The following is a 10,467-nucleotide window of genomic DNA, read 5'->3' on the forward strand; positions in this document are numbered from 1 at the left end:
CTGGCGCTGCGGAGGGAGCGCAGGAGCGGGGACAGCGGCGCCGCCAGCCCCGCGCGCTCCCCCCGCCGAGGCTGAGCCGCCGGGACGCGGAGCGGCGGGGCAGACAGCGAGCCGCCGGCCGGCGGAAGGACGCGCGGACCGCGGCGCAGGGGTCGGTCCGCCCGCGGAGGAGTCGCCAGCAGGTGAGGGCGCGGGGCGCGCCGTCCGTGCGTGAGGCTGCGGCAGCCCCGGGCCAGGTCGCGGGGTGACGGCCGCAGACCCACCCCCCCCCGGGGGGCGCGCAGGGCGCAGACGCCTTAGTGCCTGGCTGGAGAAGTGCGCGTTTCGCAGAGTGTCCTTGTGCGTCCGTTTGTGGCACGGGCTGGGTGGCTCCCTGCGAGTGAGGGCAAGCCCTTGGGGTCCGGGCCGCCGCTCCGGGCCGGGGTGGGGGGCGGGGACGACGCGCACGAGTTTGGGGCGCCCGCAGTGGCAGTTTCCATCCCCGGGCGATGGCGTCTGAGCCCGTGTGGCTGTGTGTGTCCGCGCTGCGTGTCACAGTGCGGAGCTGTTTACCTGGAAGCATCTCAGCACACGGGTGCGCCCCGGGGGTCTGGAGAGTCTTGGTGGCCGATGTCAGCGTTGTCAGCCTGCAGGTGCTCCGGAGAGCTCTGCTCATTCTGCCAGATAGTGGCCAAGATGCTGCCATTGTGGGTTTGCCTGGCCTGTGTGTGCCGGGGTGTGCGGGATGCTGGCATGCTCTGTCTATAACAACAGCCTGTCAGTCGCGTTGTTGCTGTTTTATGTGAGTGGGTGAATGTGCGCAGATGGCAAAGTGATGAAAAGCCCCCGATGCTCCTGCCAAGGCTGCTGTGAAGGGCTTTGGCATCGGGGTGGCTAGGGCGGGTGGGGGAGGCAGGCTGGCAGCTGGCCGCCTCGTGGGGATTTCCATCTCCCTTGGGGCTGCTTGTGAGTCTGCAGGGGAGATGCTGCGGGACACCAGGGCAAGCCCTGCAGGGCAGGCAGGACACAGCTCATTCTTCCTCCCTGCCGCCCTCCAGGCCCAGGGCCCCAGCCAGAGCCCAGCGCCGCTGGGAGCCCCGGCCAGCACCACGGACGGCACCCAGGAAGCCCGAGCCCCCCTGGACGGGGCCTTCTGGATTCCAAGGCCTCCGGCAGGCTCACCTAAGGGTTGCTTTGCCTGCGTGTCCAAGCCCCCGGCCCTGCAGGCTCCAGCGGCCCCGGCCCCTGAGCCCTCAGCATCACCCCCCATGGCGCCCACCCTGTTCCCCATGGAGTCCAAGAGCAGCAAGACGGACAGCGTGCGGGCCTCCGGTGCCCCCCAGGCCTGCAAGCACCTAGCAGAGAAGAAAACTATGACGAACCCCACAACGGTCATTGAAGTCTACCCCGACACCACCGAGGTCAACGATTACTACCTGTGGTCCATCTTCAACTTCGTCTACCTCAACTTCTGCTGCCTGGGCTTCATTGCGCTGGCCTACTCCCTCAAAGTGAGTGGGGCGGGGGAGGGGGACAGGGGGAGCGGGGGATGGCAGGTGGGGGCCCCCTCGTGGGATCCAGAGACACACAGCTGCTGGCTAGCTCCGAGTCAGCGGGGTGGGGCTGCCTGTCTCGGTCCTGAGCTGCGGAAGCTTCCAGGCTGCCTTGACAGGGCTCGGGGGTGCAGGACTGCGTTCTCCACATAGCCAGCTTAGTCCTTGCGGAGCAGACCCAGGGCTCAGTGTCCTGTCCTCTGGGTGGGGTCCCAGAGCGGCCCCTGGGCATGCGGGGATGGAGCCGCACACCGATGAAGACCCTTGGAGCCTTTCCCCTGTTGACAGGGGGACAGTGCGGAGAACTTCTCCAAGCCCCTCACAGGGACCCTGAAACCAGGCACGCGTTCAGAAGGAGGCCACGGTAGACGGGGCTTCTGATCAAGTCACTGCTTTCCGCCTTCCGTCTCCCACACGGTTTCTAGACAGTCCGTCCTGGTGGCCAGGGTGCCCGGCGGGGGGCAGGGGGTGGAGAGAGCCACAGGCATGTCCCACACACCCCTGACCCCAAACCCTGAGTGGGTACAACTTCCAGGAGCCCCTCACTGCTGTGAGAGGAGCTGGCTGGGAGCAGAGCAGGGCACCAGGCAGACAGGACCTCATGTCCCCAGGGCAATGCAGAAAGAAATGGACCAAGATTGCAGGAGAGAGGCTGTGATCCACTCACATTCGAAGTGGGGAGCTCGGTGCAAATGTGTAAGGACTGAAGGACCCATCTCCCTGTCACTCTGGAAGGTGTTGGCTCATGTCTAGCCAGATCATCACTGTCCCCAGATTGCGGGTCCAAGCGCCGATGCATGTCACTGATTACAGCCGCCCAGTGAGGTGGGGGCGGAACGTGGGGGCTGGAGGGAGGCGAGGGTCTAGGCCAGGGAGGCTGGCCCTGGAAAAAGGACAGAAGCCTGGACAGCTCTGCCTCTGTGCATCTTTGAGCCCCACCCCTGCCGCTGGCATCACACACCCTGGCCACCCGGCTATCCCCACCTCCTGACTCATCGTCAGCATCACCCACCGCCAGGCGCACCTTTGCCTCCAGGCCTGTGTACTGAGCTCTGGGCTCCACCGTGTGGGGACTGCGTTGTGTGAGTGAGTGTGTGTGAGTGTGCACGTGTACGAGTGTGTGTGGGTGTGAAGGTGTACGTGTAATTCACATGTGACCATGTGTGCACGAGTGCGTGGGCATGAGTGTGCGTGTATATAGGAGCAACTGTGTGTGTGAGTGTCCGTGTGTGCCTGGGTGTATGTAAGTGTGAGTGTGCACGTGTGTGCATGAGTGTGTGTGCTGTGGAGGCAGCAAAGGGAAGGGGGCCCTAGAAATTGGGGAGTGGAGGCCCCAGACCAACCTCAGCTCTGCCCCCCCGGTGCCCTCTTTCCGTGCCCTGACAGTGGCCTGTAGACCTGGGTCTTGCTGCGTGGGCTCCAGTCTGGAAGCTGTCCCCTCCTCCCCTTGGCTCAGCTGTGGGTGCCGGCTGGCACAGGGCAGGCCCATCTGGTGCAGGTTGTAGGTAGGTCAGAGATTTCTGAATGGTGCAGGATTAGCTCTGGGGTGGGTGGTGGGTAGGAATTAGTGCTTCCGAGGAGCAGAAGGGAGCTCACCATGACTCCCCCCCCCCGGAGGGGGGACAGCCAGGGCAAAAAAGCTTGAGGCTTGCCAGGGAAGGGGGTGCAAGGTGAGTTGTCTCTGGCCTGGGCAGGGGTGGGGGGGTGCAGAACGGGCTGGCTCAGACTCCTGCACCTGGGAATGTGTTCATCTGTCCATCCAGCTGCATGTCTCCTGGCCTGCTGCACCCTACACCATTTGTAGCCCATCATGGGCAATTCCAAGGGCGCCTAAAGGACTTGGGGTCAGAAGGCCTTGGCCAAATTCCCAGCTTGGTCCCTTAAGAGCAGTGAGCTCTTGACAGGCCACCTTCATCTGAGCTCATGCCTTCATCTGTTCACGAAACAAACTGAAATGAAACGACGTTCCAGTAAGCACACCTGCGCAGGGTAGAGTTTGGCATTCGGTGGGTGTGAAAGAAACACAGTGTCCCTCTCTGCCTTCCCCTGTCCATCCACCCATCAGACCGGCCATCCACTCTTTCCACCCACATGGGCCAGTTCAGTTCAGGGCAAGCTGGGTCTGCAACACACAGATCGCAGCCTTATGTCGCTTCGCCTAGTGTCCAGGGAAGGCAGAGACACAGAACGTCAACTCTCCACTCTGGCAGTAGGCGTGAGCTGCTCATAATGACCACTGGTGCCCCCTGTTAGCTGAGCCAGAGTCCTCATCTCGGCATTCAGGGCTGTTCAAGATGTTCAAGATGCATTCTTAGCCATTTCCTCGCCCCCCAACACGTGCCCTGCCCTGCCCCAGCCCTTCTGGGAGCACACCTCATTTTGCAACGTGCTGCTCCCTCAGCCTTAGGGCTTTCCGTCTGCAAAGACTCTACTGACTCACTCTGGCTGCCCCCCACTTCCCAGCAGAGACTCCCCTGCCCCAGTCATGGCTGCCCGCCCCACCAGAACCACCCCTTCCTCTTGCTGTCACCGGTGCCAAGGCAGGGCTGACCACGGTAGGGGTCAAAGGGTGTGGTATGATGGGTGGATGGACAGAGGACACCTCCAAGATGGAAGAAGTGTCAGTGTTTCAGAAAAAGAACACTTCATTCCTGATTCGGGACAACTCTGGAGCCGGGTGTGGGAGACTTACAGGAGGACGCATCGTTTTCACTGGGCAAGGGGGTGGCAAGGAGACAGGTGTTCCAGATGGAGAAAAGAACATAAATCAGGACACGAGAATGGGGCAATCAGGGGGGATTGCAGGGCCCCCATCTTCTGTGGGGGACAAGAAGATAGTCCTAGAAAGCCAGACACAGCCATGCAGGGAGGATTCGAAAAATTATGTGAGAGATTTGGATTTTATCATGTGGAAGACACAGAAGGGAAAGATATGGTCGGAGCAATAAAATCTGCAACCAGTGTGGAGGAAGGGGATAAGAGAAACCCAGAGACAGAGAAAAGTTAGGGTCCCAGTGTGCTGGCCAGGAAAAGGAGCGCACGGCTTGAATCAGGGCGGGGAGGGTGGGCAAGCGAGAAGGAGCAGGTTTAATGACATGCTGTCTCCTCAATCGGGCCTAGGAGGCTGTAGACTTCCCAGTAACAGGGAAGTAAAAAGGACTGATTAGGAGGGGGGATACTGTGCCCGTTCTTGTATATACATATTTGCCCATTACTTGCTTTACGAATATCAACATCATCCACCCACCCACCCACCCGTCTACCCACCCATCCAACCATCCACCCATCCACCCACTCACCTTCATCCACCCGCCCATGCACCCATCCATCCACCCATCCATCCGACCATCCATCCATCCATCCATCCATCTATCCATCCATCTACCTATCCATCCACCCACTCATCCACCCATCCACCTGCCCATCCACCCACTCATCCAACCACCCATCTAACCATCCACCCATCTAACCATCCACCCATCCAACCATCCACCTGCCCATCCATCCATCCATCCATCATCCATCCATCCATCCATCCATCATCCATCCACCCATCCAACCATCCATTCTTCCACCCACCCATCCACCCACCCACCCATCCATCCCCCCTCCACCCATCCACCTGCCCATCCAACCATCCAACCATCCATCCATCCATCCATCCATCCATCTATCCATCCATCTACCTATCCATCCACCCACTCATCCAGCCACCCATCCAACCATCCACCCATCTAACCATCCACCCATCCAACCATCCACCTGCCCATCCATCCATCCATCCATCATCCATCCATCCATCCATCCATCATCCATCCACCCATCCAACCATCCATTCTTCCACCCACCCATCCACCCACCCACCCATCCATCCCCCCTCCACCCATCCACCTGCCCATCCAACCATCCAACCATCCATCCATCCATCCATCCATCCATCTATCCATCCATCTACCTATCCATCCACCCACTCATCCAGCCACCCATCCAACCATCCACCCATCTAACCATCCACCCATCCAACCATCCACCTGCCCATCCATCCATCCATCCATCATCCATCCATCATCCATCCACCCATCCAACCATCCATTCTTCCACCCACCCATCCACCCACCCACCCATCCATCCCCCCTCCACCCATCCACCTGCCCATCCAACCATCCAACCATCCATCCATCCATCCATCCATCCATCCATCCATCCACCCACCCACCATCCCTTATACATTGATCCATCTTCTTTTATTTCCTTCAACCCATCCAAATAGTCACCCAACCCTCCATTCATCTGTGTTTATACATGTTCATTATGCATCCTCCTCCCTTCCCTACTTCTCCTCATCTCATCCCACCTATTTTATACATCAGTGCCCTTAACTATTCATCTAACCTCAATTTCTAAGTAACTTTCTCCATCTTACTTACCAACTCTACCTGTCAGCCATCCATCCATCCTCTGACCCAACATGTCAATACATCCATTCATCCTTCAAGCCATCTGCCATCACTTCTGCTCCTCTAGCTGAGCCATGTGCATGCATTCATCCTGTACCTGTCTTCACACTCATTCTTGCTCACTCACACCCTATTACCCCTTAAGTCATCTCATCCATCCATGCAGTTTATGTACTATTGTTTTATTTTGTTTTTGTTTTTTCTATTTTCCCTCCCTTTTCATCCATCCACATATCCAACTACACTTCTTTGGACTTTGTGGAAGAAGGAAGTGCTGAAGAGAAGGAAATCCTAAGATTTATCCTGGGTGAGGGTGGCCTCCTCCTCGGGAACATTTCTTCATAACCAGAGAATCTTGGAAATGGGTCCAGCTCTGCCCAATGTCTTCCCAGAACTTTCTGGGCTCCAACCTACTCCCTGTATCTTAACATGCCTTTCCCAGAGACTGCGGGGACTGCCACTTCTTCTGTCTATGCATAGCGCCTATTCTTAGGTAATCCCTGTTAATTTGAGGTTAGGAACCCCGTTCAGAGTAGAGCACACTTATATCCTCCATTGTCTGATCATATAACTCTCTGAGACCAACTTCCTCCTTCATCTTACGTATTCATTTATTGATTCCAGCTTCATTGCGATACAATTGACAGGTGACAGTGTGTAAGTCCAATGTGTACAACGTGACGATCTGATACACGTACATGCTGCAAGATGATTGCAACAGGGGGGTTCTTTAGCATACCTGTCACCTCACATAATTATCGTTTTTGAGGTTTGTAGTTTTTTGGTGGTAGGAACACTTAAGATGTGCTCTCAGCAACTTCCAATCAAATAATAGAGTATTGTTGACAATCCTATTTTATTTTAAATAATTTCAGACTTACTGAAAAGTTGCAAAAAGAAATACAAAGAATTCCCGTGTGCCCTTTGCACAGATGTTCCCAGTACTAGCCTTTTCCTTCTCTCTGGCCACTGGCCTCACCTCCTCCCCTGGCCTCAGGTTCGGGACAAGAAGCTTCTCAACGATCTGAACGGAGCGGTGGAAGACGCCAAGACGGCCCGGCTCTTCAACATCACCAGCTCTGCGCTGGCCGCGTCCTGCATCCTCCTTGTCCTCATCTTCCTGCGGTACCCACTCACCGACTACTGAGGCCCCCGGGCGCCGCTGGCTGTGGAGACAGGGCACTGGACATGTCTGTTTTCACGCCTGATGTGACTCGGGATGCTGTGTGGTTGGGCAGAGCAGGGCGTGTGCCCTGGAGCCCCCCTGAAGCTGTGACCTGGGCAGAGAGGCCATCAGAAGCTCCGTGCAATACAGGGGCAGCGAGCTTCGGGCTGGCCCACCCTCTCTGCCTCCTGACCCTCTCCGCCTCTGCCTGTTTCTGGGGTCTATGGGCGTCTCCTTGTGCTGCTGTACCCTGGCTTCCACTGGCTGCCCTCCCTGCCCTCCTGTGCCCCCCCCCCAGGCTCCTGGGGCCCCTCTGACCTGATACCCAGCAAGAAGGGCTTCTGTGGGAGCTTCCCAGTTTGGGGGGGAGCTGCCAGCATCTGGGGACTCACTCTGTCTTCCCTCTCACCCCACCTCCTCCAAGCTGTGACCCTGCTCAGAGCTCTTGTATCTGTGAACTTTCAATAAAATACCTGTCTGGCTCCAGCCCAGCCTCTGTCCCATGGCCGAGCAGGGCATGGGGGGAATTTGGCAGCTCTGGGAACCCCACTCTGGCACTGCCCGGTGGTCCAGGCCCCCAGGGCTGACTCTGCCGGGGAAGGTTTACTCCGTGACCTGGCAGTCTTCTGCCCACAATGCAAGGGGACTGAGCGGGGCTTTCGCAGAGGGAGTCCCAAACACAAGCCCCCTTGAGGGTTAGGCAGCCAGAACACAGCTGCCCGCCTGGTTGTAAGTTAGAGCAAAGAAAACCAGTGCATCCCCCAAGAGGGGACAGAGCCCTCGTGGCACGGGGTCATGGCTGGTCTGGGAAACCAGGCAGCTCAGGTGCAGAGAGGGCAGGAGGAAGGCCTGCACATTTTACCCCCAGCCCCAGGGGCATGCTTAGCAGGGGAGGGACCAGGCGTGCTTCGTGGGTTTTGAGGGTGGTGCTGTTTGGAGCGTCAGGACTCCTTGGAGGGTACAAGGTGGGGCACAGACTATGCAGTGGGGACCGTGGCGTGTGGGCTGGGGCTGGGGCAGCTAGGGAGGGCGTTCACCGTGTCTCAGGGGCAAGGTTGATGGAATCTGGGGACAGACTGGGTGTGCAGGTGAGGTGGGCGTGGAGGAGCTGGGGGCGAGCCCTGCATGTCCAACTTGGCCAGGGCTGTGTGCTAATATGGGGACCCCAGGAGGAACCCTGTGGGAGCAGAAGAGCCATCTGGGCTGACACTGTGGGTTTGGAGCCTCCGCAGGGAACCCGGGCAGCCTGAGCAGTGACAGCCTGTGCGGAGCCCAAGGAACACCACCACTTCCGGGATGGCTGGCAGGAAGACAGGCATCCCCGTAGGAAAGCCGGGAGTGTGGCGGGCCGAGGACAGAGAGGCCAGAGGTGCCCACTGGGTTTAGGGGCTTGTAGGGGAGGAAGGAAGCAAGGAAGGGTCAGAGAGCTGTGCTTGAGGGATGGGGACATGGCAGCAAGTGGCCATGACAGGAGAAGAGAGGCAGCGTGAGGTGTTTGGGGTCTTTTCTGGGCAAATGAACCAGGTGGGGGGGGGTCACTGTGTCCTCGGTCTCTGGGGCGATGCAAGGGTCAGCTGAGGGCCTGCGTCCAGGGGCTCCGTGGTTTTCCCACGAGGTGCGCTGCTGCAGCAGACACACCAGAAGGAAGGCATCAACGGGGCTGGAGAGCAGGACACCGGCCTGGGCATCTGGTGAGGACGGGAAGGTGCTGGACAATCCCAAAAAGGCCAGGCTGCTGGGACTTGAATCCTGGTGGGTCCAAGGTTCCGTGTGCAGAGTCATGCTGAGCGGGGAGGCAGGTGTTTCTGTGGGAGCAGCAGATCTGATCTGGAGACATGTTTCCCAGGTGAGAGCGTTAAGAGGTTGTTAAGAGAGTGTTAAGGGGTTTCAAGCAAACAGGGCCTGGGCGGTTGGCAGGTGCCTGGGTGAGGGAGCAGGACTCCAGCCCCTGGTCTGACCCAGAAGCCCAGCAGAAGGGGGTGAGGAGAGACAGAATACCATGGCATGACCCTTGACCCCTAGGCAGTGGCAGGATGCAGGGTGGGGGTATGGGGGGGCGGAGCTGGGACCCCTGCAGGTTTGCACGCCATCCCGTGGAGGGGAGCAGGGAGCCTTCCAGATGGCCCCCAGGAGGGTGGCTGGTAGGGTGCTGGAGGGCAGGGAGCCTCTGGGGCCAGCTTGGTCCTGCGTGCTTCCAGAGCCTCCAAGATCATACCAGGCGGGTTCCCATCACTGCCCAGCAACCTTCTGGAGGAGGCAGGGTCAGAATGTTATGTGGAGGGCATCTGGGAACTGGGGACTGGGTGAACCTAGGCCCTACCCTAATGTCCAGGTGGCTTTATTATGCCTGGCGGGGCCGGGAACGTAGAGGCAAAATGTTTTCTTCGCTCTTTTTCCTTAAGCCTTTGCAGCCAGCAGCTGGCTGAGCCCCTGGGACAGGTACCTGGAGGAAAAACATCCCCAGGAGGAAGGCCTCGGCCGAGCTCTTCCCTGGAACGTGCCCCGCCCAGCTGAGGCTTTTGGGCTCTTGTTCAAAAATGGTCCAGTGGCCTTGCAATCAGGAAAGGCACCCCTAGCCTGCAGATGTTTGTGTCCTTCCTGGGCAGCATGGGGCCATACCCTGGAGGTGCCGTCTCCCCCACCCTTGGGCTCAGGAGAGAGGCTCGTGCTCACTGGGCAGGGTGTCTGTGGTGGTGTCGGGTGCACCCCTCACCCCAGCAGCAGGGCAGGCACGGGGTCCGGTCTTGGTCTCTGGCCTCCAGGTCTGTGTCTTTGCCCCTTGGGGTTCCTCCCTGACCTTCCCGCAACTCCCCTCCCTGCTTTCATTTGGTTTTGCACTGTGTTGGGCAGGCACTTGCCGCTCAGTAAATACTTGTAGGAACGAGGGAGCCAGTCACCTCGGCTCACTCTCTTCCTGTCCTGCTCCACGTGCCCCTCATTTCTGCATCTTCGGGGGCAACTTTCTCTGCCCTCCCCCTCCCCCATGCTGCCCCGATTGGCCCTGCCACTGCCCTCGTGACCTCCAGCCCACTGCCCAGCTTCAAAAGATCGAGACCCAGTGGCTGGACGGAAAATGGGTCTAAAGGCCGAGACTGGCTGTATGCACATGTGTGAGCACGTGTGTGAGTGTGTGCATGTGTGTGTGCCCATGTATGTGCATGCGTGCACGTGTGTGCGCTTGTGTGAGCCCGCGGTCACCCCGCGTGTGCTCATGTGAGGATTTGTGTGTGCCCATGTGTGCGTGCGAGCCTGCATGTGTGCAGGTGTGTGCAGGTGTGTGCAGGTGTGTGCATGTGCCCGTGTGTGCCTGTGT

At 58.7% G+C, this 10,467-nt stretch overlaps 1 protein-coding gene across 1 annotated transcript; it reads left to right on the forward strand.

Moving 5' to 3' along the window:
* The first annotated feature begins 589 nt into the window (after positions 1-589).
* On the forward strand, positions 590-7,634 carry IFITM10 (interferon induced transmembrane protein 10). The gene is made up of 3 exons (XM_027580027.2): positions 590-781; positions 1,038-1,490; positions 6,987-7,634. The coding sequence occupies exons 1-3, from the start codon at positions 725-727 to the stop codon at positions 7,134-7,136; spliced, it is 660 nt and encodes a 219-aa protein (XP_027435828.1). The 5' UTR covers positions 590-724; the 3' UTR covers positions 7,137-7,634.
* The last annotated feature ends 2,833 nt before the right edge of the window (positions 7,635-10,467 follow it).

Source organism: Zalophus californianus, chromosome 11 (genome assembly GCF_009762305.2).
Source record: "Zalophus californianus isolate mZalCal1 chromosome 11, mZalCal1.pri.v2, whole genome shotgun sequence".
Lineage (NCBI taxonomy): Eukaryota > Metazoa > Chordata > Mammalia > Carnivora > Otariidae > Zalophus > Zalophus californianus.

What these genes read in the sequence shown, in the direction of transcription:
- IFITM10 (XM_027580027.2), top strand. Translation starts at nt 725, where the DNA reads ATGCTGGCATGCTCTGTCTATAACAACAGCCTGTCAGTCGCGTTGTTG. An exon ending in TCGCGTTGTTGCTGTTTTAT is followed by an intron (nt 782 to 1,037) that starts GTGAGTGGGTGA and finishes GCCGCCCTCCAG; the next exon opens with GCCCAGGGCCCCAGCCAGAG. An exon ending in CGCTGGCCTACTCCCTCAAA is followed by an intron (nt 1,491 to 6,986) that starts GTGAGTGGGGCG and finishes CCCTGGCCTCAG; the next exon opens with GTTCGGGACAAGAAGCTTCT.